Source organism: Melospiza georgiana, chromosome 3 (genome assembly GCF_028018845.1).
Source record: "Melospiza georgiana isolate bMelGeo1 chromosome 3, bMelGeo1.pri, whole genome shotgun sequence".
Taxonomy (NCBI): Eukaryota; Metazoa; Chordata; class Aves; order Passeriformes; family Passerellidae; genus Melospiza; species Melospiza georgiana.
In genome coordinates, this window is record NC_080432.1 from 3,132,304 (window position 1) to 3,159,401 (window position 27,098).

At 46.6% G+C, this 27,098-nt stretch overlaps 1 protein-coding gene across 2 annotated transcripts; it reads left to right on the forward strand.

Annotated features, from left to right (window-relative positions):
* Positions 1–1,832: 1,832 nt before the first annotated feature.
* Positions 1,833–26,378, forward strand: MTMR9 (myotubularin related protein 9). Of its 2 annotated transcripts, XR_009114282.1 has the most exons (11): positions 1,833–2,400; positions 6,361–6,469; positions 6,791–6,916; positions 11,794–11,967; positions 14,929–15,146; positions 17,156–17,317; positions 19,053–19,194; positions 20,352–20,572; positions 22,022–22,173; positions 22,585–25,158; positions 25,191–26,378. XR_009114282.1 is itself a non-coding variant. In XM_058021078.1 (10 exons), the coding sequence occupies exons 1-10, from the start codon at positions 2,216–2,218 to the stop codon at positions 22,752–22,754; spliced, it is 1,659 nt and encodes a 552-aa protein (XP_057877061.1). In that variant the 5' UTR covers positions 1,833–2,215; the 3' UTR covers positions 22,755–26,378. The 2 variants fall into 2 exon arrangements, 1 of the variants encoding a protein (XP_057877061.1); XM_058021078.1 differs by having other exon boundaries at positions 22,585–26,378.
* The last annotated feature ends 720 nt before the right edge of the window (positions 26,379–27,098 follow it).

Genomic DNA, 27,098 nt, shown 5'->3' on the forward strand with positions numbered 1-27,098 from the left:
GGTGCCCAGAGAAGCCACAGCTGCCCCTGGATCCCTGGAAGTGGCCAAGGCCAGGCTGGACGGGGCTTGGAGCAACCTGGGATGGTGGAAGGTGTCCCTGCCCATGGCAGGGGTGGGAATGAGATGAGCTTTAAGCCAAACCATTCCATGATTCCATGATGGAAACACAAATCCAGTGCAGGAAGGGCTCTGCTGCCACAGCTGGGTGGCTTTGGGGAAGAGCCTGAGGGGGATTTCAGAAAACACCACATGTGGTGTGGCCAGGCTGAATTTTTGGCCTTTTCCCCATTTTTTGCAGGAGTGGGACAGGCTGGGGTCAGCAGGGACCGGTGCGTGTGCACCCAATTCCCACGGGTTTGTACCCAAACTGCGGCTGCCGATGACCCCGGAGGGGACCGAGCCCAGCCCAGCCCTGCCCGGGCCTGCGGCTCCGGCATCCTCCTGCTCCTGTTCCATTCCCCATCCCTGTCTGTTCCCTTCCTGCTCCATTTCCGACCCTGCTCCTGATCCATTCCTGATCCCTGCCTGATCCTGTTCCATTCCCCTTGCATTCCCAATCCCTGCCTATTCGTGCTCCATTCACAATCCCTGCCGGCTCCGTTCCCCCTCCATTCCCAATCCCTGCCCGTTCCCTTCCCAACCGTTGCCCGCTCCACTCTCTCTCTACCGGCTCCATTCCCTCTCTGTTCCCATTTGCCCTCCATCCCCAATCCCTGCCCACTCCCATTCCCGTTCCCATTCCCGTTCCCATTCCCAATCCCTGCCTGTTCCCGTTTCCATTCCCGCGCCATTCCTGTTCCCATTCCCAATGTCTGCCCACTCCCATTCCCGCTCCATTCCAAATCCCTGGCTGCTTCCATTTCCATTCCCATTCCCCCTCCATTCCCAATGTCTGCCAAATCCCATTCCCGTTCCCAATCCCTACCTGCTCCATTCCCGCTCCCATTCCCGTTCCCATTCCCAATGCCTGCCCACTCCCATTCCCGTTCCCATTCCCACTCCATTCCCAATCCCTGCCTGTTCCCATTCCCGCTCCCATTCCTGTTCCCATCCCCTCTCCATTCCCAATCCCTGCCTGTTCCCGTTCCTGTTCCCATTCCCACCCCATTCGCAATCCCTGCCTGTTCCCATTCCCATTCCCGCTCCATTCCCCCTCCCATTCCCAGTTTCTGCCCGCTCCCATTCCTGTTCCCATTCCCGCTCCATTTCGGCTCCATTCCTAATCTCTGACTGTTCCCTTTCCTGTTCCCGCTCCCGTTCCTGCTCCATTCCCAATCCCTGCCTGTTCCCGTTCCCATTCCCGCTGCATTCGCAATCCCTGTCTGTTCCCGTTCCCATTCCTGCTCCATTCCCATTCCCGTTCCCGTTCCCGTTCCCGTCCCCGTTCCCATTCCCGCTGCATTCGCAATCCCTGTCTGTTCCCGTTCCCATTCCTGCTCCGTTCCCGTTCCCGTTCCCCTTCCCATTCCCGCTGCATTCGCAATCCCTGTCTGTTCCGTTCCCATTCCTGCTCCATTCCCGTCCCCGTCCCCGTTCCCGTTCCCGTTCCCCTTCCCATTCCCGCTGCATTCGCAATCCCTGTCTGTTCCGTTCCCATTCCTGCTCCATTCCCGTTCCCGTTCCCTTTCCCGCCCACTTTCCCCAAGCCCCGCCCATGGCCCCGCCCCTTCCCCGTTGGGCCCTCCCCGTCCCCGCCCATCCATCAATTCCCGCGGAACGTTTGTGCCGGGGCCGTGCCGCGCGCCCGGACCCTTTCCGCGCCTCGCCGCCTCCGTGAGGATCCCGAGCGCGGATTGGTCCCGGTGCGCGTCACGTGACGCGGGAGGTGCTTCCGGCCCATCCCGCTCATCCCGCTCCGCCGGCGGCTCCCGGGAATCCCGGGAATCTCGGGGGGCCCGCGGCTCCCTGACCCTCCCCGAGCAGCACCGAGCCTCTGCCCGCGTCCTCCCCTCCGTACCGCCCACCCCACAGCCCCGGTCCGGCCCTGCGGGAGAACGGCGGGCCCGGTGCGGGAGAACGGCGGGCCCGGTGCGGTTCCCTCCCGGTGCCCGCGGAGCCGCCGCCGCCACCGCGGGTGATGCCCCCACCTGCCCGGGTGGCCCCGCGCACGCCCTCCGCGGCTTTCCCGGCCTCCTGCCGGTGTTGCCGAAGCTCCCCCCGTTTCCCCGGTGAATTTTCCCAGTGAGTTGAGTTTCCCCCGCCGTCCCCGCCCGGGATGGAGTTCGCCGAGCTGATCAAGACGCCCCGGGCGGATAACGTGGTGCTGCACCGCCCGTTCCACCCGGCCGTGGAGGGCACGCTGTGCCTGACCGGGCACCACCTCATCTTCTCGTCACGGCGGCGCGACAACGCCGAGGAGCTGTGGCTGCTGCACTCCAACATCGACTCCATCGAGAAAAGGTGGGAGACGCTTCCCTGCTGGGAGTCCTCAAAATCAGAGGTGTTTGTGTGAAAAATGCGTATTTTATTATTGGCTTTTCGCAAATATTCAAATGAATGTTATATGTGTTGTGTTAGAAAGGAATGCTGTATTAATTCTCTTAAGTAGTGTGGTAAATGGAGTTTTAGGTTATAACAAAATGTTAAAATAGAAACTGTGCTGTGTAGGATAGTTTTTTTTAAAGAAAAGACTTGCAGCGAGATAGCAGCCACAGGACACCTGAATCTTTCAGAGAAAAAGAATTTATTGCCCTCTTATCAGAAGAAATGAACTTCTTCCCACCTCGAAGGCGCTGCCAGGATTCAAAAGAAGAAGCTGAGTGTGTAAAATGCATGTATTTTATGATTGGCTTTTCACAAATACTAAAATGATTATTATATGTGTTTGTTAGAAAATAATGCTGGATTCATTCTCTTAAGTACTGTGGTAAATAGAGTTTTAGGTTATAACAAAATGTTAAAATAGAAACTGTGCTATGTGGGATACTTTTTTTAAAGAAAGGACTCGCAGCGAGATAGCAGCCACTGGACGCTTAAATCTTTCAGAGAAAAAGAATTTATCACCCTCTTATCAGAAGAAATGAACTTCTTCCCATCTCAAAGGCGCTGTCAGGACTCAGAGGAAGAAGTTGAGGATGACCAGACAGAATCCTGTGTTTGAATGGAATTTATGCATCACGTATGAGGTGTATGAATATGCAACAGGCTGTTGTATTTAAGGGTTAATCCTTTGTTAATATGTGTCCTTTTTCAGGCTTGTGCTGCCCAGAAAAGGTACCCAGACATCCATAACTCTTTGTTTGTATTCTCTCATATTGTCCTAATTCAATTGTCCAAATTATTATTACTCTAATGGTATTAAACTTTTAAAATTTTCAAAACAAGTGATTAGCACATTTGGGAAAGCTGCAAAAAGCAGCCTCGGAGACAGCAGAACTGGGATCAGAGCTGAGCAGCAGCCATGAGATTGGTGAGCAGAAAAATTATGTAAAATGTAGAAAATAACAAATAGAACAATGGTTTGTGTATTAATGCTTGTCTAGAATAACTCTCTAAGCTACAGGAAAGTTTATCTAGTGAGATATTAGGAAGTTTTAAGCTTAGTAATTAGGAGCTCTGTGCATTGTGTTTTAAGGCTTACAAGCAGATATTTTATTCAAAATAAGCACAATAATTCATTGTTTTAACCAAAGGTATCTGTGTTGATAGTGGTTGGATAGAACTACTGTCAATGTGCTTTTGCTTTGTGTGATTGCTCAAAAAACTTTAAAGTAAGTTGTAATATTAAATTCTTTGTCTGCTGCCTAAGGTGTGAAGTGATGGCATCTTCCCATTGTCATAACCATGGAATGAGACTGATGCTGGAAAATAAAATGGCTCAAAGAGTGGGAATCCATAAAATCAGAGGGATTTGGCAAAGTTGCAAAAGGCAGCTCAGAGACAGCAGAACTCTGATCAAAGCTGAGCAGTAGCCATGAGATTGGTCAGCAGAAAAATTATGTAAGAAGTAGAAAAGTAAAACTAATAGAATAATGGCCTGTGTATTAACACTTGTCTAAAATAACTCCTTAACCGAGAAAAGTTTATTTAAGAAGTTTTAAGCTTAATAGTGGAGTTCTGTGCCCTGTGTTTTAAGGATTACAAGCAGGAATTGTTTCAAAATAAGCAAGCCCTGTTTAACCAAAGGTAAAACAATGGATAGAACTACTGCCAATGTGCTTTTGCTTTGTGGGATTGGTCAAAAAAAACTTTTAAATTAGGTTGTAACATTAAATTTTTGTCTGCTGCCTGGGATGTGAGCTGCTGGCATCTTCCCACTGTCATAACCATGGATGGGACTGATGCTGAAAAATAAAACAGCTCAAGGCACGTTCCTAACAGTCCCATCCCATTTGTGATTTGTGCACAGCCCCTGGCTGGGGATATCCCTTCTCCCACCCCTTGTGGGTGGGAAGGGCTGGCTGGCACCTCAGCTGTCCCAAATCCTGGTGTGGAGAGCAGGGAGGATGCTCTGGACACAGACTTTGCCTTCAGCTGTGCCAGGGGAGGTTCAGGTTGGGCATCATGAGGAATTTCTCCACAGAAAGGGAAATTAAACCCTTGGAATACCCAGGGAGGGTTGGAGTGCCCACCCCTGGAGGTGTCCCAGGAAGGGCTGGATGTGGCACTCAGAGCTCTGGGCTGGTGACAAGGTTGGACTCTGGAATCCAAAATGCAGGGAATTCTCAGAACTTTGAGTCTGTAAGTCAAAGCATGGAGTTAAACCCAGGATTTGATCTGAGACCTTGGGAAAGGCTCTGAAAATGAGGTGCTGGAAGCAAGAATGTGGATTTGCAGTTTAAAGCAGAGACATGTTAAGCTAAGAAGAAGAAATTTTAAAATTTTAGAGTTTAAGACATAGAAAAATAAAAGTAGTTACTGAGGTAAACAAGGAGTTTAAAAAGCAGCACTGTAGGTTTGTAAGTCAGAACATGATTGGCTAAGAAAAATTCCACTGTAGCATGAGTCCATAAGATGAAATATTTAAGGATTGGGTCAAAACCATAAATATCCTTCTTGGCAGTGTTTTATTGCTCAATAAATCCTTAAAAGGTCTTGTAACTAAGAGTCTTGTTCTGAACCATGCAGTGAAGATGTGAGCTGAGCTCACCCTTTGTAGAAGATGAGAACAATAAATCACATCATCAAAAACAACCCAGAGGTCCCATCTTTAACTCATTCAAAATTCCTTCCAAAAGTCCCCATAGACTCAATGATCCTTTTCCAGCCTGAGTGATCCTCTCAGGGCCCAGGGTTCCCTTTCTGTTTGGACATCCATGTTTGATGTTGCATCCCAAAGATTGGTTTTTTTTGGTCCTGTAGAGAGTCAGAATTTTTGTGTTTAACCTTTTTTGCTCTGTGTTCATTGCTCAGTGGATTCATCCACCCTTGAAGCACTTCATAAAGATGCACTGTGCACAGAGAGGGATGTCAGAGCACTGCTGGAGGGCTTTGCCTTGTGTCACCCTCCAAAACTGGTGGCAGAATTGGGCTCTGACTTGCTCAGCCCCAGATCTTCTCCTGCTGCTCAGCAGCATCATCCCTTACTCTTCCAGCTGATTATGGGAATCAATAACCCTTTAGCAATGTGCTTTTTGTGCTACAGGTCAGCTCTAGCTGCAGAGCTCCAGATTTTTTTCTTGCCCATCCCCTTTAAAATACAGAGTTCAGAAATTTCTCTTTCCCCCTCATTTCTGCTTTACCTGCACCATTGCCCCTCACTCAGTGTCTGCCCCATCTCACCTGGTCATTGTCTTCTGCTCCCTCACCTTGGTCCTTTTTGATGATAATACTTCATTTTTATATTAATTACAAAATCCTTCCCCTGTTTTTAAAGGCTTTTAAGAAAGTCTGGTAGAACAGAGTTCCTTTCTACCAGCAAGAAATAAGTGATTAAAAAAAGCACAGAGCCTGGGATGATGGGGGAGTTGCTGGGTGCTGATGAAGTCTGTTGCTGATTAAATTTGTTCCTGATTTCCTTCTGTATTTCTGAGAGAGGAAAGGAGCAGAGAGGTGGAAAACTCAGGGAATTTCTTCCCATGCTCAGTCCCCACCCTGGCCTTGGGCACTTGCAGGGATCCAGGGGATGCCACAGCTTCTCTGGCACCCTGTGCTAGGGTCTCCCCCCGCTCCCAGCAGTGTGATATTTGTGATGTAACACCTCCACTCCCTGCCACAGCTAAATGGTGGAATAAAAGAAAATAAAACCAACCTTGCAAACAGCAAATAACAAGTTGTATTTGTTTCTTTATTTTCCTGAAAGGTTCCCCTGCAGACAAATTGCCCCTCATGGAGATTTGCCTCGTGGGAATAGCTGTGCCACCTCTCCTGCCTTAGAGGATCCTGTTTTTTATGGGAGTCTTTTTTCCTGTCTTGCTGTAGGTTCGTGGGCTCCTTGGGCACCATTGTGATAAAATGCAAAGACCTGAGGATTATCCAGCTGGACATCCCAGGGATGGAGGAGTGTCTGAACATTGCCAGCTCCATTGAGGTGAGCAGCTCCCATCACCCAGAAAACCTGCAGGTCTTGAGCTCACCTCAGCCTTAAGAGCTTTATTTTTTCCAGTTAGGTTTTCATGTTTTGAAAGGCAAAGAAGAATCTGGAATATTTCACATACTGGGGGGTTGTGGGGTGTTTCCCAGAGGTTTTGGACTGTCCATCCCTGGAAGTTTTCAAAGCCAGACTGGATGGGGTTTGGAGCAGCCTGAGGTAGTGAAAGGTGTCCCTACCCATGGCAGGGGTGGAATGGGATGAGCTTTAAGGTTCCTTCCACCCCCACCTGTGATTCCATGATTTCTCTTGTCCCCACAGGCACTTTCCACACTGGATTCAGTCACCCTCATGTATCCCTTCTTCTACCGGCCCATGTTCGAGGTCCTGGAGGATGGATGGTCCTCCTTTCTGCTGGAACAGGAGTTTGAGCACCTCAGTTCAGTGGTGAGTGGGATTTGAGGGATTTCCCAGGCACATTCTCTGAACTGTTTCACCCAGTAGTGACTGGACTGGAAATCCCAGATGGTTAAAAATCCATTTGGTGCCTGGGTGAGAAGTGAGTGTTGTTGAAATATTCCCTCTGTAACATCAGACATTTGTTTGCTCCTTCTTCTTGTACAAGTGGAGGTTTGAGGCCTTTTTCAAGGAAATCACAAAGGTAGGAAATGTTTTTGGCCTTTGGGGATGGTTCTCTAATTGGAAGAACAAATTGAAATCCTTTGTCCTGGCTTCGTTGTTCTTAATTTTGATCTGGAGTAGAATGAGATGAATCTTTGTCAGACCCTTCATTGAAATTATATTGGTTTAAAAAAATTGCTCTTTAGGAGGATGACAATGAAGATGCCCAGTTTGAAACATTTTTTCCTTTAATTGATGCTGGAGAAATATTCTTGAGGTTCAAAAAGCAGGAAACTTCCAGTTCTCTTTTTCCAGGTGCTGCTGAGCGCATTGATTTTGTTTTGGGTAGGAATTGTTCTTGTGGCATTGCCTGTTGTTTTTCTTACTCAAATTTCCTTTTAGGATGCTGAATTTGCTAGAGTGGGAACTATCTTGGGTGCAGGAACCTGTTTTAATAATTCCTTGGGTTTGCATCTCTGTGTTCCAGGTCTTTGTTTCACATCCAGTCTGTGCTCTTGCTCCAGCAGCTCAGGTTTCTGAGCCCACATCCATTAGTGCAGCATCCAAGAGCATTGATTTTATTTTATTTATTTTTTTTCCCCTCTCTGCAGCCCAGCTTGTCTGCAGCCTGTGTCATTTCCTGGCTATGAGTAACAACTGAATAATGTGATCAGCTTGACCAAATTCAGTTGATGAAATCACCAGAAAATTAAAGAACATTAAAGGGGTTCAGAGGCCTTGCTATTTTTGTCTCATAATTAGAGCACTCTCATGTGTCTTATCTTCCTCTGCCATCCAAAGACAGACCAACTGTTATCATATCCAGCACGTGGATCCATTGATGTGCTCTTTTTCCTTGTTTTTTCAGGGATTTAAATCTTCATTTGTCAAACTCTTGCCTTTCTGAACATATTCTCTGTGTAAGAATTACATTTAAAAACCTCATTACTGTTTAGCACCACATTTCCAGGGCAATCATTCATTCCTTTAAAATCTCCATGTCTGACAGATGTTGATTAATTAATTCTTGGCTTTTAACCCAAAACTTCAGATTTTGAATAGAATGGTGTCAAAAACCACCTTCCAATGATTTACATCTCCTGAACAACAGATAAATGTCTCACTGACCAAATAATTCTTGTTCTGGAAAGACACTGCTTTATGTGACAGGCTGGAGCAAGGACATGGCTGATTTAAATCTTTCTCCCAGAAGTCAGATGAGAAGAATTCCAAAGGTTCCTGCCTCTGCTAAATCATCCATCTGGATCTGTACCTTCCCCAGTAGGATAACAAGTCAAAAACTATTTCATTCACCCTACAGCTCTGTGTAATTTATTAATTTCTAGTAATTTATTAATTCCACGTTTATCTGGTACAGGAGAGTTGTTTTCAACACTCTCTAATAGCAAAGTGCAGTGTAACAGTTAATACTGTTTTTAAAAGTTAGGTAAATATTAAATATTTAGATTATATAGCATGTGTTTTGTGTTCTTCCTGCACAGTGAGGGGTGAATGGAATTCAGAGTATGTGCAGGGGTTCAGATTTCCTCTGAGCACTCAGAGGAGAGCCAAAAGGTTTCTCTTCTGCCAAATTCCAGAGCTGCACGATGCTGCAGACTAACTCTGGAAATTCAAAAATTTTTCTTCCAAATTTAGTTTTCTGAAATGAAGTGAAGAGGCTGAGAAGTTTCTACACTGCCAGTATAATTAACATAAAGGTATTTTATTGCCAAGAAAATCACTTGCTTCATTCTTCTATTCTTTGCCTCTTTTTCCCTTTTATTTTTCCCTCTTTTCTTTTCCTCTTCTGTTTTTTTCATTACCTCTTACTCTCGTTTTTCTTTTCCCCCTTTTTTTCTATTTTCTTTCCTCTTTTCCTATTTTTTTTACTTTCCCCCCTTTTTCTCCATTTTTTTACTTCACCTCCTTTTTCTCTTTCTTTCCCTCTCTTTTTCTCTCTTTTTTTTTCCTTTTCCCCTCCCTTTTTTCTCTCTTTTCTTTTAGAAGGAAAGATCTCAGGATTCTGAACAACTCAGTTGTGCTTCATCTTTGTGTCAGAGCTCCTTTTAGAAATCAGAATTTTCTGGGTTTGGGCTCAGGTCAAATGGTAATTGTGAACCATATTTTGCTCTTCTCAGACAAGCATCAATCTTTACATTTGTCCTGCTCCTTGTCCATGTACAGTCTGATCCCAGCAGGGCTTGTTCCTTGGGAAAGCCTCTGGCTTTGCTGCTTTGCAGGATCTCCCAAGATCCATGCTGGGTTGTGGACTTTTTTTTAAGGCCTTTTGATAGAGCTTGACTTGTTTCCCAATGTTTTGTGGAAAACGACCTCTCCTGGCAATTTTCAGTTTAGGAGGAATGGTAGCTTGGACTTTTGGGAATCAATGTCTCTATAAACAAATATTCGGACAAGAAAAGTAGGAATCCAAGAGTTGATCCTGCACTAGGTTTAAAAATTGCTGCTTTCTTGTTGTCCTCTGAAATTCTCTCTCCTTTCTGTTCAGCCCTCATCCTTTTGCTGCTTTTATCCTTAACTTTTCTTGATTCCTAAAAGCTCGGATGTCTTTCTGGGGAAATTAAGGGTTCACTTTGCACTCCCTGAGTTTCACACAGCACAATTACCTGGTTGAAAGTGAGCTCATCCCTTTCCCTGCAGTCCTTCTGCTTCCTCTGCTGCTGCCTCACTCTTCCAGTTACTGATGACCCTTTTTCCTTCCAAATTCCAGCCAGGCCAAAGCTAAAGGAGTTGATTTGGGCAATCTGGACTGGCAGTACAGAGGTTAATGGGATCTCTGCAGCAGGAGCTGTTGGAGGGAAGACAAATGGTGCCAAGTGCTGCCAGGCTCCTCCTCCTTGTCGTGGAAATTACACCAGGATGACATAACAGGATCTCTGTGTCTGCTGTAAATGGGGGGGAGAGCAGGGTTAAATTACCAGAGTGGGGATAAATCAGGTGCTGCTCCTCCATTCCTTTCCATACTGGTGGTGCCAGGGACAGCCAGTCTCCCACAAGTTCCCCAGAGTTTTGGTTTTGCCTTCTCAACATCCTGTGTCATGGTGAGGTTTTTATCAATTTGATATTCCTGATCCATGCATGTTTTGTTTCATGGTAATCAAACTGCACACCCAACAGACACCCCAAAAACCCTGATAAAAATCCCATTGCTGGTGCATTAAAAGCTGGAGCTGTGACCAGCCCCATCCTTTTGTGTCTCAGAAGTTTTCATCTCTGCTCATAACACGATGGCCAGAGGCAATTTGACTTTGCATCTGGGAGAAGCTCTGCTTTTTATGAAATGGAGCTGTTCAGAGGAGCTGTTTTGAGGCTAATGAATAATGAAATAAGGTTATAGCATGGTTGATGCAAGACTGTCCAGCTGGGCTACTGCAAAAAGGCAGCAATTACTGCTCTTGATGCTGATATTTATTTTTTCTCAGCAGCTTTTTTAGGCTGCCACCAAAAAGGACAATTTTCCTGTCTCCTAAGGCACACATCCCATGCCTTGGAGCTGCTTCTGCTGAAATAGTGTTGTGAGATAGATCAGCTTGTTCAGCTGATGCAAAGGCTTCATTGCCAGAAGACATTCCTGAATTGATCCCCATTTTCCACTGGACCAGTGAGCCAGTCAGGTGCATTTTTATAAGCAGGTAGCAATCAGGTGGCAAGGGGTAGTAAGGATCTGGAAGAAAGGAGTTCTGATCAGAGATGTGCAGTTTATTCATGTTAAATCAGCAGACCTGAATTGATGTGGATTTTGTGTGTTTTCTCACAGCCTAATTTAGCTGTTTTGCTCTTCTCTCACTTTGTCCTGCCTGCCTTATCCCTCTGCATTTTTGTCTGCCTCAAACTTTCCTTGAACTCCTATGAGCAGAGGTTTGATGGATCTCTGAGGTCTCTCCCTGCTGCAGAAGCTCCTCATTGACCTTTTTCCCTGAGCTGGAGCCAAGGCCTGTGGGTGACCCTGGGTATCAGGTAGCTGGAATTCTCATGCCAAGTGCCTGTGAGGTGCCACACTCAGCACTTCTTTCCCAGGATTTGGAGCAGTTACATCACAGAGCTCCTGATGTGCCCTCCGTGCTTGGCTGCTGGGCCCCTTCCAGAAGGTGCTTTAGGAGGAAGAACTGTAGCTGAAACCACAGAAAAGCTGGAGATGTTTAAATTGAATTTTTAACCTTCAGCATCTGGAGTGCGTGGAGGTTCTTTGCCTTTCTTGGCCACCTTTGTCTTGTGAGCATTTCTTTCAGCACAGATGGAGGGTTGGGCCCATATTGCCTGTATGTAAATGAACTTTTTTCCCACTCTTGTAGGACTACATTTCTCTGTGGGGTCTCCCATTGCTGTCTGCTGTGCCTATGAAACAATTTAAAGCCACAATCACCCATATCTGCCCACATGGGCTTATTTTGTGCTGTTTCAGGGTGTGATAAACCAAAGAGGGGAACTTGTTCATTCTTCCATTGCTTCCAAGCTTTATCTGCTCTCTGGGGAATGAACTTCTGGGAGCTGCTGCAAGGAGATGATTGCAGAGAGCACCAAGGGATGTACTGGAAAAATTATTGGTACAACTTGTGGTGCAAATGGAACAGATCACAAACACGACTCTGTCTGTGTGCTTCATCCTGTGCATGGAAGTCTTTCTTTCCTGTTACCTCTCCCATATAATGCCTTTTCTGACCCAAAGCTGTTCTGGTGTTTTTCAGACCAATGAATGGCGTCTGAGCTGTGTGAACAAGGACTTCTCTGTGTGTCCCTCCTACCCTCCAGTTGTCATTGTCCCCAAATCCATCGATGACGAAGCGCTCCGCAAAGTCGCCCTGTTCCGCTACGGCGGCCGCTTCCCGGTGCTGAGCTACTACCACAAGAAAAATGGGATGGTGAGCTGGGTTTGAGGGGTGCTTCTGCCTGAAGGAAGTGTGGGAATCTGTTGGTTTCATGCTGTGAAAGTAACAGAGCTGCTGGTTTATTTGCTGGCTTCCTCAGGGAATGTTGGGGTTTTTTCCCCTGGTCTCTTGCTGGTGTGACAATGAAAACACAACATCTGGGCTCACAGGTGCCTTCAGGGGTTCAGGTTAAACCAGTGCTGCCCCAGTTTCTGTAGTCCAGATCTTCTGAGGGCACATATTTCACTGAAATATTTTTGTGGAAGTTGTTTCCTTTGGCCACCTGGAATCAGAAAGGCTGTGTGGAGGTGGGTGCTTCCCTGGAATTAGTTATACAAACATAAATATTTTCTGTGGGACAAGCAGAACACAGATGCGACAAATCCATGAGAATGAACGAGGGACCAGCAGATCAAGGGAGGGCAATTTGCTCCTGTGATGTCCTGCCTGGGATCCCCAACATAAGGACATGGAGCTCCTGGAGAGAGTCCAGAGGAGACTAAGGAGATGCTCCAAGGGCTGGAGCCCCTCTGCTCTGGATCCAGGCTGGGAGAGCTGGGGGTGCTCACCTGTTGAAGAGAAGGCTCCAGGAAAACCTCAGAGCCCCTTCCAGCGCCTAAGGGGATCCAGGAGAGCTGGAGAGGGACTTGAGACAAGGCATGGAGGGATAGGACACAGGGAATGGCTTCCCACTGCCAGAGGGCAGGGATGGATGGGATATTGGAATCCTTCCCTGTGAGGGTGGGGAGGCCCTGGCACAGGATGCCCAGAGCAGCTGTGGCTGCCCCTGGATCCTGGTTCTGGGTGATGGAATGAGTGATCTCCATCCTGGAAATATCCATTAATCTTCTTGGTTGGGAATGTGCATGGCAGCAATTTGCTTACAGCAGTAAGAACAAGATGAGCCTTGTAAAGCCACTGCTGGCACCCTGGCTGGCTGTGTCTGCCAAGAGTTTTCATGGCAAGGATGGCAGGAGCCACATTGTCCTGTCTGTGAGCACTGGGCCCTCGTCACAGTGGTGACAGCAGAGCCAAGGCTGCTTCTGCTGTGTGACTGTGCAAGGAGGATCAGAACAATCTGTTCTCTGAGCCTGGCAGGGTAACTCAGGAGCAGCAAATTCTTGGTATTGCACAGACTTCAACAAGCCAGAATCTAATGGAGTGACTGATACACTGTGATTAAGAAATGCACTGTATGAAAGTGTTGGGTAATTGCGTCTCTTGCTGATGTAACCGGTTCTGAGGGTGCTGGGATGTCCAACCTGCAGTTTTTAAATTTGATACAGTCTCCTCAAATGCTCCAATGCCTTCTCACCTCCTGTGGCCAAGATTTGTAAGCCTTCAATTTGAAGCTGTCTAGTCTGACTCAGGAATACTTTGGGATTTTCTTTGCTTTAAAAGCAGCCAGCCACCTACTCCACATGAGTTGTGCTTTTTGCCTTTTCTCAGCTCAACTGAAAACCATTGAAAGAAGATTTTTGCTCAGTTATCTCTCAACATTGTGCATGTTTCATGTGAGGAGTACAACAGTGTTTGGCTCAGAGTGTTGCAGTTGTGACAGTAATGCTGTCACTCTCTTTGCCCTCCTGGCTCTGAGCTCTCAGCTGTTGCTGGGGTTGCTGACAGGCTGCCCTCACATTTTCATTGTGATTTGAGCTGCTGTGGTGCTTCTGAATTGAAAGGCATTTGCTAAAGAGAAATCTCCGCTCAGCAGTCTGTGGACTTGAGGTTGATCAGTCCATCCATGGGATAAAAATGTCACCTTTAACACACGAGCAATTTGAGTGTTTTAAGAGTTGGGAATAGACCTTGAAAATTAAAATCCTGAAAAAGCTACTTGCATAGAATCACAGGATGGTTTTGGTCAGGAGGATCCTTAGGGGACCATCTAGTTCCAAACCCCTGTCATGGGCAGGGATTCCTCTCACCAGGCCAGGCTGCTCAGGGTCCCCTCCAGCCTGGCTGTGACACTTCCAGGGATTTATAGCACTGCCAGGGTTTGTAAAGGAGCCATCAGCAGAAAGGCAGATCAGTAGTTCACAAAGATGGTCCTTGAGGCATAACTGGAGGGATACAGCCTCTAAGATGATGCCTGGCATTTAAATCTTGCCCAGCCAAATGAGTGCTGGATTCAAGAATTTCTAATTCAGTTTTAAATCCTTGAGAGTGATACAATTTTGTGGTGGATTCACAGGGGTCCCAGGATGAGGGAAGAGACAAGAATGTTGACTCCATGTTTCAGAAAGCTAATTTATTATTTTATGATATATATATTATATTAAAAGAGAATGATATATTAGAACTATACTAAGATATTAGAAGAAAGGATTTCATCAGAAGGCTAGCAAGCAAAGGAAAAAGGAAAGGAATGATAATAAAATCTTGTGACTGACTAGCGAGTCCAAAACAGCCAGACTGTGATTGGCCATTAATTAGAAAAAAACCACATGAGACCAATCAAAGATGCACCTGTTGCATTCCACAGCAGCAGATAACCATTGTTTACATTTTGTTCCTGAGGCCTCTCAGCTTCTCAGGAGGAAATGGGTGAGATGAGGAAAACGGTTGCAGTTTTCCTCTCAGCTTCTCAGGAGGAAACAGGTGAGGTGAGGAAAATGGTTGCAGTTATTATAGCGTATTGGTTAGAAGTTGAGGATGATGAGTTTAGGGTTGTGGATGATAATGATTGCTATTCAGCCTAGGTGGGAGATGGAAGAAAAGGCTAGGATTTTTTGGATTTGTGTTTGGTTGAGTCCTATTCATCCTCCCAGGGCTGCTGAGAGGACAGCCAGGATAGTTAGGAGAAAAAGTCCTAACAAAAAGATTTTTCATAAAATATGTCTGTGACAGAACTTGAAAGAACTGAAGGATTCAGGGCAAGGCTTGGAGCTCAGTGGTGCCTTTCAGTCAGAACTCTCTCCACAGTGCCTCAGGCATGGTTCTGTGTCTCCCCAGGCGATGCTGAGGAGCAGCCAGCCCCTGACGGGCACCAACGGGCGGCGCTGCAAGGAGGACGAGAAGCTGATCAACGCCACGCTGCGCTCCGGCCGCCGCGGCTTCGTCATCGACACGCGGCCCCTGAACGTGGCCCAGCAGGCCCGGGCCAAGGGAGGCGGCTTTGAGCAGGAGGTGCACTACCCCCAGTGGAGGAGGATCCACAAGTACATCGAGAGGTGGGTTGGTGTGGTGCTGAGGGGCTTAGGACGAGGTGACAGATGAGAATTGACTCCAAGTTCTCAGAAGGCTGATTTATTATTTTATGATATGATACTTGATGTTTGATATATGACATTTAACACAGGACATTTGATATATGACATATTATATGACATGACATGACATATATGACATGACGTGACATATGACATGATATTTGATATGACATGATATTATATGACATTATATTTGATATGGCATGATACTTGATATGACATGGCATGATATGACATGATATTTGACATGAAATGACATGATATTTGACATGACATGAAATGATATATGACATGATATTTGATATGACATGACATGATATTTGACATGACACGATATGGCATGATATTTGACATGACATGATATTTAATATGACATGACATGATATTATATGACATGATATTTGGCATGACATGACATATTTGACATGTCATTCTATTATATGACATGATATTTGACATGGCATGATATTATATGACATGGCATGATATTATATGACATGACATGATATTTGACATGACATGATATTATATGGCGTGATATTTGACATGACGTGATATTTAATATGACAGGACATGATATTTAATATGACATGATATTTGACATGACATGATATGGCATGATATTTGACATATTTTATGATGTGACATGATATTATATGACATGACGTGATATTTGACACAACATGACATGACATTTGGCATGACATAATATTTGACACGACATGATATTTGACATGATATGATATTTTATATTATATTTCATATTATATTTCATATGATACTATTTTTTATTAAAAATGTTATACTAAAACTATACTTAAAAGCACAGAGAAAAGATACATCAGGAGGCTAGAAAAGAATGATATTAAAAACCTCTGACAGACTCAGAGTCCAACACAGCTGGCTGTGATTGGCCATTAATTAAAAACAATTCACATGCTAGGTAAACAATTCTTTAAATTACATTCCAAAGCAATAAAAGATGGAGAAGCTGAGGCTTCTTATCTTGCCAGGAGAAGAAGTCCTGGCAAAGGGATTTTTCAAAAAATATCACAATAACAGTGGGTGAAATCAGGCTTTCCCCTGGGCTTGGCTGCATGAGGTCATCAGAGCAGTGATGCCTCCACAAAGGATTTGCTCCTGTAGGAAGAGTTGTGTACCCTGGCTCCTGGCAACAGGATCATGTTCCTTCTGTGGCAAATCCAGAATATGTGTATGATAAGGGGATTTTTGGTTTGGTTCCTTGTTGTGAGCAACCTGCTGCAGGTTTCAGCCATCAGGCATCTCCCTGTGCTGTTTCTTTTCCTGGCCATCTTCAGCCACACTCCAGCCTTCCTGTGTTCTCCTTGGCACGGGAAGGAACAGGTACCTTGCCAGAAAACTTCTGCAGGAGAGGGTTTGTTCTGTGTCTGTCACACTCCTGTTATCCAGAGTATTTGTCCAGAAAAGCTGTGGCTGCTCCATCCCTGGAAGTGTCCAAGGCCAGGTTGGATGGGGCTTGGAGCAACCTGGGATAGTGGAAGTGTCCCTGCCCATGGTGGGGGGTCGGAATGAGATGAGCTTTAAGTTTCCTTCCAACCCAAACCATTCCATGATCCAGTGCTTTTCTGTGGACATCTGATATTGTTCAGTCATTTGGAGACAAGTTGTTAAATAAACAGACTTTTAGTCTGGTGTTCAACTTCTCTTAAAGCCTTAATTTTGGGGACTCCTTCTACACAGACATGAAGTAATGTTACTGGAGCTGTAGGCCAGCTCTTGAGCAGTCAAATAAGGAATTTCCTGGCAAATATTTGAAGTGTTTGGTTTTGCTTCAAAAGATTTTATGGGAACTTACATTTGTTGCTGATTTTTTACAGCATCAGAGAGAGAGGGGAATGAATAAACTCAATATGCAAACACTAAATAATCCATGTCCTCATTCCTATGTTATTTCTTGTGCTTTCAACAATGTTTTCCTTTTCCCAAAGGTTTCATATCCTGCAGGAGAGCTTCATCAAGCTGGTGGAGGCTTGCAATGACCAGTCACACAACATGGACCGCTGGCTCAGTAAACTGGAAGCTTCCAACTGGCTCACTCACATCAAGGAGCTGCTGACTGCAGCCTGTCTGGCTGCTCAGTGCATTGACAGGTAAATCTCCTGCAGAAAGTCTTGGGTTGCTCATTCACTGGTTACAGATTGCTCACTAAATACCTCTGGCGGTGTCAATAACTGCCCGCCGTGGTCTGGCTCACTTGTACCCATGGAGGATTCTGTTTCCTTATGGTGGAGGAATGTTCCTCCAATAAATCAGGAGGAGAGAGAAAATCTGGGCTAAGAAATGATTTTGGATCATGTGATTAAGGTAAATTCCTGTGTCTGTTGCAGCCAAGCTAATTTAGAGAGTTTTATTGAAGGTTTGGGTTAAAATGAGTCTAAGGAAAAGGGGACACAGAGATGCCTTTTTCTTTTTTAGCAAATCTTTTTTCTTTTCAGCTGCAAATTTCCAATACCACACCTCATTTCCAGAGGTTAAAACAATGTAATCTCCTTGTTTTCCCCAGGAATTGGTCCAGTGCTTTTCCCCTCTTATATTTTTATCCCCACAGCCCTATCCAGGCAATCCTGCTCATCCCTTCTAAGTGCTTGTGACCTCTTTTAACCTGACATTTCTTTCACAAATGCTGCTGACTCAGCTGACTCATGCTCACACCTCTGGCTGCAGAGCCAATGCTTGCTCTCAGCTGCCAGGTTTGTAAGGCCAGATGCAGGAATCTAAATTGGTTTTATCTGTGACTCTGGGTGGGAAAAGCCCATCCCAAAATTTAGGGAGAACCTGGCTTTTCATAGGAGCTTGGGGTTGTGTTCTGCAGGCACACAAGCAGCTGAAATGCAGGCTCAGTGGTGAGACAGCAGTGCTGCATTAAAGTGGGAGCTCTGTGCTTTTTAAAAGCTCTGACAGTGCTGGTTTCATTACTGGCTGTGCCAGGAAAGGATTGCTCTGGATCAATAGTTTTATCTGAAATTCTTTCCTGCAAGCATGTAATGGGAAAGATCAGTGATGAAACCCTCCTGGCTTGTTGGGACAGTGGCTGATTTCATAATTTTTAACCTCAGCTTTGCTCTTTGTGTTTACCATGTGGAGCCATGGCAAATCAGTTCCAGGTGCCTGACCTGTCTCACTCAGAGCCTGGAGGTCAGAGCTGAGCTGACAAGGAGAGTTCTGTTGTATTTTCCATGGAGAGGGAATGACTGGGACAGATCTTCCAACATCTTAAAGGATAAAAGGGGAAAGTAGTGTTAGAAAATAAGTGTAGAGATAGGTGAAGATGAGGTAGGGAAGGAAGGTTTAGATTAAATATTAGGGAGAAACTCTGTAAGATAGCAGTGGTGAGGCCCTGGCAGAGGGTGCCCAGAGAAGCTATGTCTGCTTCTGAATCCCTGGAAGTATCCAATGCCAGATTGGATGGGGCTTGGAGCAATCTGGGATAGTGGAAAGTGTCCCTGCCATGGCAGGGGTAGAATGGGATGAGTTGCACTTCCAAGCTGTAACTCAAATGGATGCTAATCCCAAAGAGTGAGAGCCACAAGGGAATTCTCACTGTGCACCTTCTGTCAGTGTGGGAAAGGATCTGGAGTTCCAGACTGCTCAGCAAGACATGGAGCTTTTAGTGATGCAGAGCTCAGGTTGCTGTGGATGAGGATCCAGGTGGGATCCGTGTGGGATCCATGTGGAATCCAGGTGGGATCCATGTGGGATGGGGCTGCAGTGGTGATAAGGAGCCAGAAAATCCTCAGCCCTGGTGTCCATGGGATGTTTTGCCATCCACTGGGATGGGTTCTGCTCATTCATACTCTTATCCCTTCCCACCTTTTCCTTTCCCAGGGAAGGTGCTTCAGTGTTAGTGCATGGCAGTGAAGGAACTGATTCCACACTCCAGGTCACTTCCCTGGCACAGATCATCCTGGACCCAAGGTGCAGGACCATCCGTGGCTTCGAGGCTCTTGTAGTGAGGGAGTGGCTGCAGGTAAGGAACAACAGAACAACAGTTCCCTGGACAGAACAACAGCCAGTTCCACACACACTGGGGTTGGGAAATAGCCTGAGAGGCAGCCAGCAGGCTGGGCCTTGTTGCAGCCCTGCTGAGTGTGAGTGTCCTTTGTCCTAAAGAGCGGCATCATTACCTGAGTCATTTGTCCTCTGGCACTGCTGGGGCCTCTGCCTCTCATTGCAGGTTTTTGATTTTGGGAACTGCCTGTTCTGTGTGCTAAGGGTGAACATCTCTTATCAAGAATGGTTTGGGTTGGATGGGACCTTTAAGCTCCTCTCATTCCAACCTCCTGCCGTGGGCAGGGACACTTTCCACTGGAGCAGGCTGCACCTCTTCCATCTCATTAGAGAAAACATATCAGAGAAAACTGTTCAGACCAAACCACAAAACCTGAGCTGTACTTTTTGTACCTTGGCAGTCTGGTCCTCCAGTGCACCCACCTCAGCTTGTTCCTGCTCACATTCTTTGATCAAACACAGCCTGAGAAAGGCAGGGAAATCACTCAGAGAATCACAGAACCATTTAGGCTGGAAAATACCTTTAAGATTGTCAAGTCCAACTGTCCCTCAGCACTGCCAAGGCCACCACTTATCCATGTCCCCAAGTGCCACATCCACATGGCTTTTTAATCCCTCCAGGGATGGGGACTCCCTGATTGCCCGAGGCTGAACAACCCTTTTCAATGAAGAAATTTTCTCTATTATCCCATCTAAACCTCCCCTAGTACAGCTTGAGACTGTTTCCTCTCATCCTGTCCCTGTTCCCTGTGAGCAGAGCCTGACCCCCCTGGCTGTCCCCTCCTGTCAGGAGTTGTGCAGAGCCACAAGGTCCCCCTGAGCCTCCTTTTCTCCAGGATGAGCCCCTTTCCAGCTCCCTCAGCCCCTCCTGGTGCCTCCAGCCCCTTCCCCAGCTCTGTTCCCTTCTCTGGACACTCTCCAGCCCCTCAATGTCTTTCTTGTCAGGAGGAACCCAAACCTGAATCCCAGATTTGAGGTGCCCCAGCAGCAGAGGGATAATGCTTTCTAACAGCTTGGTCCTGAGCAGTTGCATGGACAGAACTCACTCTGAAGTGTTTTTTCCACATGTCCTCCCATCCCATTCCTTGTGTGTGATGATTCCCTGATTCCCTGCAGGCTGGCCACCCTTTCCAGCAGCGCTGTGCCCAGTCAGCCTATTCCAACAGCAAGCAGAAGTGGGAGGCCCCAGTGTTCCTGCTCTTTCTGGAATGTGTGTGGCAGATCCACCGGCAGTTCCCCTGCTCCTTCGAGTTCAACGAGCACTTCCTCATCCTGCTCTTTGAGCACGCCTACGCCTCCCAGTTTGGGACCTTCCTGGGGAACAATGAAAGTGAAAGGTTGGTAAGGATGCTTGACTTGAATCCTTTAAATATCAGGCTGAGTTTGACTAAAAGAAGGTCTCAGAATCATAGAATGGTTTGGGTTGGAAGAAACCTTAAAGATCGTTTTGTTCCAACCCTTTGCCATGGGCTTCCATTTGACATAACTTCCACTATCCCAGGCTGCTCCAAACCCCGTCCAACCTGGCCAAAAATCTCCACCCATCAGTTTATTTAATTTCTCACCCAGAAACTCTTCCATGAAAGCATAACCAGCTGGAGTTTGGTGTGAGTCACAGCTGTGGGAAGCAGGCTTGTCCCTGCAGGTCTGGAGGAGGAGGAGGCTGAGGCAGGGAAAGGCCACAGCTGACAATTCTGTCCCTCACCAGGAAGAAAATGTGAACTGTGAGGGAGGAATGTCACTCTGTAGCCTGGTGGTCCTGAGACACCCCTGGGAGTAGAAACAGGGTGAAGGACTGGAGCTGCCCACAGCTGCCAGGGAGGTTTGAATTCCTGTTTGGAGCTTGGCAATTCTGCCCTCAGGACTCCTGGCTCCAGTAAGGCCATGGCTGAGGGGCTCCTGCTGGACTGGACAGGAAGGGAAAAACAGAAATGATCCTTCAGAGAAGGAAGGCAATTTAAAGCTTCCTGTAAACCTCTTTGTTCTTAAAGTAATCTGGGCTAAAGTAGAAGAGACTCTGCTGCCTTCTGCAGGGCTGCTGAACCAGTCATCTGCAAAACCAAGTTAGACTTGAAGGCAATGAGCTGAAATTTGGAGGAGTATTGGATGTTATGTGTAATAACCTGCCTGTCACATCTGAGCACGTCAGCCTGGGAGCACAGACAGGGGTTAAGGCTGATGTTAAGCTTGTGCTGTCTGAAGCATTCACAGGAGTGCTGAATCTCCTGCCTGGCTGGCAGTGCAATTTGCCAGTGCAGGCAGAATGAGATTTGCTGGAATCTGAGGCATAGGGATCCCTGGAACTGCTGGGCCCAGGAAAACAGCACTGCTTGCTCTGTGTGCTCAGTTCCTTCCTGCCACCAGAGGGACCTGTCAGACGTGCCCATTCCAGCAGTGAAACTGCTTTTATGTGCTCAAGATTTCCATTTCCATCCTTCCCTGATGCAGCCCTGCCCCACCTTCCAGCTCCATCTTAACACAAGAGCCTGATCCCTTTCCAAACCTGACACTCAAACCACAGTGGGAGGTGACTGATTCTTCACCTGGGCAGCAGGCAGCCATCTTACAAGGGTTATTTCCCCATCTTTTACTCAGAACTATTTGTAATCAGCCATGCTGAGTAAATTGCTTTATGTGTACACCCTGTGCCATGATGATGAAGGGATTAACTTGAATTATCTGGGGGAGTAGCACATGGAAAAACTTGTGGCCTTGTCTGTGTGGTTCTAACAAGAACCTTACAGATCCAAGTGTATAAAACTGATTTGTTCCTGTGGGTTTCTTAGGGCTAAACTGAAGCTGCCTCAGAAGACCATGTCCCTCTGGTCCTGGGTGAACAGGCCTGAAGAGCTGAGCAGGTTCCAGAACCCTATTTATGAGGCCAACAGCCTTGTCATCTGGCCCTCTGTGGCCCCACAGAGCCTGCAGCTCTGGGAAGGTGAGCCAGATTTGCTTTCCCTGTTACATACAATGTCTCTTTTGTGATTTTTTTTTTTGTCAGACTTCATTGCTGACCATTCTGGAGAATCCATGTGCAGTGAGTTCCCTGCTGCAGAAACTTTCCCCATGCCCTGGGTGCTGAAGAGTTCATGATACAAGCAGGCTGTCATGGCAGGGTGGAGACTGAAAATGGAGTGGTCTGAGGAAAAAAAAGGAATTTTTCCTCATTTTTCTTTTATTAACCTTGTGTAACAGGATGGTGAGCTTGGAGAGGAGGGAGGGAAGCCCTTTAGAGGGGGAGAGAAAGGGAAGAAAATGTGACTTGAGAGCTGCTGGAATGTGAACAACCTTCCTAAACTCCCCCTTGTTTCAAGAACCCCTTGTGACCTGGGTATCTCTGGGCTTCCAGGTATCTTCCTACGCTGGAACAGACCTTCCAGATTCCTGGAGGAGGCTGAGGAAGAAAGGATCAACATCATCAAGTACAACAAGGAGCTGCAGGCCAAGGTGAACGTGCTGAGGCGGCAGCTGGCGGAGATGGAGGCGGATGGGGAGGTGCAGGAGGGGGAAGAGCCCTGAGCTGGGCTTTGTCTCTCAGACCTTTTCTTTCAGGAACCATGGAAAGTGCATGTTCTGCTGAGCCCTTGGGTACAGCTGACCCTCCCACTGCTGAACCCCTCACTCCATGAACCTCCCTGCTTTTTGGGGAGGGGTTTTTGTTTTGTTTACAGAAGACACAGCTGGGCACAATGTCCCCTCTTGGCAGCTGTTCTGTCTCAGAATTGGGTACAGTGTCAGCAGAAGCTGGAACTCTTTACCTCCAACTGTGTGGATGACCAGGATGGGCCAAGAGACAGGATGTCTCCACTTTATTTTAGACTTTTTCTGGTTTTGTTGAACACTCACAGGATTGAAATACAGAGTTCTATAGAGATAGGTAAAGGCATTTTGTCTGGAAGCACCTTTTCTCTCAAAGAGTAAGTAAGGCAGCTTAGTTCTTTTAATTTCCTAGGAAATCTAGAAATGGTTCAAATCAAATTACAGGTTCTGCCAGTCTACACAATACTCTCAGCAGCCTTCACATCTCACACCTGGGTTTTTGTGTTCAGCATTGGCTCGGGAGCAGGAAGTTGAATACCAAACCAGAGCAAGACATTTCAGTGCAATACAGAATTGGAGGGATTCTGCTGCTAATGTTTAAGCCATGACCTTCAGGTGGGATTGTCCCTCGTGGACAATGATCTCCTAAGGAGGAACAAACTTTTTTTTTATTCTACCTGGAGAACAAAAAGGTTTAGTAGTTGGTGGGGGTGTCCACTTGCAGAACAGGGGTCAGAGCTGTCCTTTAAACCAGAGCCAAGCTGCCTTCTTGGAAATTCCAACCCCCCTGGCTGGGTTTGGACACCTGGCCAGGTTCACAGCATTGCCAGGGTGCAAGAGCAACACTTTATTTACAATTCAACAAAACACTTCTGTTGCACCTGATGTGCTTTTCCTTCTTGTGCTCTTATGCCCATCTCGTGAAACCTCAAAAGCAGAAGCTGGATGTTCAGGTGACCTCACAGATCTGCTGCAGATGAAGGGGCCATCACACTACAAAAAAAAATACTAAGAGTTTAGATGATTTGTAGCTGCTAAAACTGCTTAAAGACTTTAGGGATAAGCTCTTTCTCATTTAACTTTGTAATTTGTAGCTGCTCTTTCCATTTCTGTGGCTTCAATCTGCTTTTTATAAAATCAGAGTTCTCTTTTGTGATTTTTTTTCCCTTCTTTAAAAAGACAGGTAGGGGTAGGTCTGAAATACTCCCTGAGGCATTTTTTCAGCTTGATTCCCTGGGTAGCTCCACAGGACTGGGAAAAGTTGAATTAACAGCAGCACATGTGGCTGGGATTATCCAGAAAAGAGCTTAGTGTTAGCCTGGTTCTGCTGGAGTGAACAGAGCTGCAGTAGGTCAGTGGTGGGATGCCTCTGGAAACTGCTGAGCTTCCAAGTTTATGGAATGAAGCTGCCTTTATTTAAAAGCCACTTCACATAGATAGGTGTGAAAATGCAGGATCTGTACTTGTAGAAGTAGCTGGGCAGGAACCTGCAAAAATCATGTAGCCACTAAATGCAGTCTAAGAAAATTCTATAACCAAGGAAATGATATAAAATTATGTGATAATGGTCAAGTGCTACCTTAATGCCTTTTGTTCAGTCTTTATTTCCTTAATGATTTCCTTCTTGCCTAAGCTCAACTTATCCCTGAAGTCCTCTGGCTTAAAAAATAAGATCCCTTTTAAAACACTCCCCACTTAAGGCAGAAGAGTGATTTCCCCTGCTTGCAATGCCAATTTCTTTTTAGGTTTGGAGCTTTGTTCCCTGGATCCAGTCTGACACAGGGAATGCTGCTCAGGGTGGCTGGGGATCTGTTCTGCAGCACAGGGGAGGCAGAATTGGGCTGTTCCCTCCTCCAAACCTGGTGATTCCTCTGGGTATGTTGCTCAGATAATCCCTTAAAATGATTGTACACCCCCTGAAATGATGTCTTTGGGATCTGCACCTGCCTGGGTGGTGTTTCCCAACCCCATTCAGAATTTCTCCGTCTGAAATCCATTATCCCCAGCCAGATGGGAAGGATTCAGAAGGCACTATTTTCCCTGTAATAGACTATACATAAAACACTCCTAAAGGTTATGCAATTCCCTAACACAGTAATTATAGATTGAGCTAAATAATAGAGAAGCAGAGAGGGTTTTTTTTTTTGGATCTAATTGCCTGGCTGCTCCAGCCTCTCCTGCAAACTGCAGGCTTCTGAGGAAATTGGGAAACCAGCTGTGACAGCCAACAAAAGGCAGCACATTCCCTCTGAGCTGGCATCAATTTCAGCCTCCACTTGTGTTGAATGCACACCCAAGCATTCTGTGTGTGTGCCTTGGGAACGTGGATCCTGGGAATGAATCCTTGGGGCAGCGCTGGTGTCCTTCTGAGCAGCCCCTGCAGGTTATTTATTCCACATTTCCTGGGCCCTGCAGGTTATTTATTCCACATTTCCTGGGCCCTGCAGCACCTTGTCCCTGCACAGGCTCTGTGTCACAGGCCTGGGAGGGCTGGCAGGAGATGCAGTGGGGCCAGAATGTGAGGTGGTGCAGGTTCTCCAGGGACAGCTGTCCTGCCACGCTGCTGCCACATTCCCTTGGAGCTTTTCCACTCCAGTGCCTGCCAGCCTCCAAATTCACAGCAGCTCTCTCCTGTTCTCTGCTTTGCTGCTTGCCTCCCTTGTTAAATCACATATTTAATGCCAGGGATGGGTTTGCTCCCTCAGAGGGGGATTCCTGCCCCAGTTTGCAGATTCCCTGTGAATCCCTGAGCTGGGGCAGTGCCCAGCTCTGGCTCCTCCCTGTGCCACTGCCTTACGCCCTCGCTGCCACCACGCTCCTGCTCTTTTGCACACACCCTTTGTGTAACAAGCTGGACACGGAGAGAAAGCCCCATCTCCAAATTTTAGGGGTCAATCCACAAAATTTGGGGAGGACACTCTGCCATTCACCAAAAAAAAAGAAGGGAAAAGGAACTAACTTGCACAGTTTTCATAAGGGAAATATGTACCTTCAATATTTTGATTGTATCGATTAAGTCTTGAATGTGGCGCTGGTTTTGACGTGCACTATTGTCCCTGTTGCATAGGATCTCATTTAAAATTGCACTGTACAGCATTTTTGGTGTCTCATTGTGCTTTGCTAAAGCCTTGGGCAGTGCTGTGCTTGTGTGAGGGGTGAGGTTTGTGCCAGCACTGCCTGTGTTTTGTCACAGCTGCACTGTGTGAGCTGTGTCTGTTCACTACTGCCTGTTCAACTGATGAGTGCACTGCTGGCCCAGCATCTGGAACTGCTATTTGGACTTGGCTGCTGCATCAGTCTTGGTTGTTTTTTTTTTATTTTATTTTATTTTATTTTTCCTGTACAATTTGAAATGCCAGGGCTGGGAGTCGTGTGCTGGTGTTAGGTATTTGCTGTCTGTGTACAGAATCCCAGCTGCTGCAGCGTGGAATTTACTGCAACAACGACAAAGTAACAAATCTGAGGAAAAAAGAAGATGATGGCTCGAGGTTCGGCCATTTGGGGAGAACAAAACAGATACAAAGTGGCTGTAAACTCTGCTGTAGATATGTTGAGAGCTTAGTAGATGTGTCTGTTTAAATTAAAACCGTGAAGACTAAAAAAGTTCTTTAATTACACTTCTTAATCTTCTTTATTACTGTGTCCTTTGCTTCCCACAGGAGGGATGGGGGTGGGTGTGACTTGGATTAAGCTTTTGCTTGAAATTTTAGCTCTTTTCAGCTAGATTATGTTTTATTTTACAGCTGAACAGGCCCTGTGGTGGTAGAAGGGGGATGAAAGGAGAAGGGTGAGCCCCTGGGGCTGTGAGGGGCTTGCAGAGCTCTGCTCCAATGGGTTTGGGCCTTGGACAGCAACTCTGCTTGTGATGGATAAACAGTTTGATTAGCCAAGGTTTTATACTGATATTGATCCTTTTATCCTGATATTGATCTCTCCAAGGGAAGAAGGGCAGGGGTTTCACAGGGAGAGGGGTTTGGAGCAAAGCAAAGCCTTGCAAGGAGGTGGCTGGACAAGGGGGAGTGGTTTAAACAAAACCAGGACAGATGTAGATGAGATATTAAGAATAAATTCTTTCCTGTGAGGGTGGTGAGGCCCTGCCACAGGGTGCCCAGAGAGGCTGTGGCTGCCCCTGGATCCCTGGAAGTGTCCAAGGCCAGGCTGGATGGGGCTTGGAGCAGCCTGGGATAGTGAAAGGTGTCCCTGTCCATGGCAGGAAGGTGGAATGGGATGATCTTCAAGGTCCCTTCCAACCCATTCTGTGACTCTGAAGTCCATCAGGGACTGGGGTCACAGTTACCTGCTGGTTTTAAGGCAGGGGACACA

Bases quoted from the DNA above. Each gene is read 5' to 3' on its own strand.
- MTMR9 (XM_058021078.1), top strand. From the start codon at position 2,216: ATGGAGTTCGCCGAGCTGATCAAGACGCCCCGGGCGGATAACGTGGTG. The intron at 2,401-6,360 runs GTGGGAGACGCT...GTCTTGCTGTAG, and splicing joins ATCGACTCCATCGAGAAAAG to GTTCGTGGGCTCCTTGGGCA. The intron at 20,573-22,021 runs GTTGGTAAGGAT...TGGGTTTCTTAG, and splicing joins GGGAACAATGAAAGTGAAAG to GGCTAAACTGAAGCTGCCTC.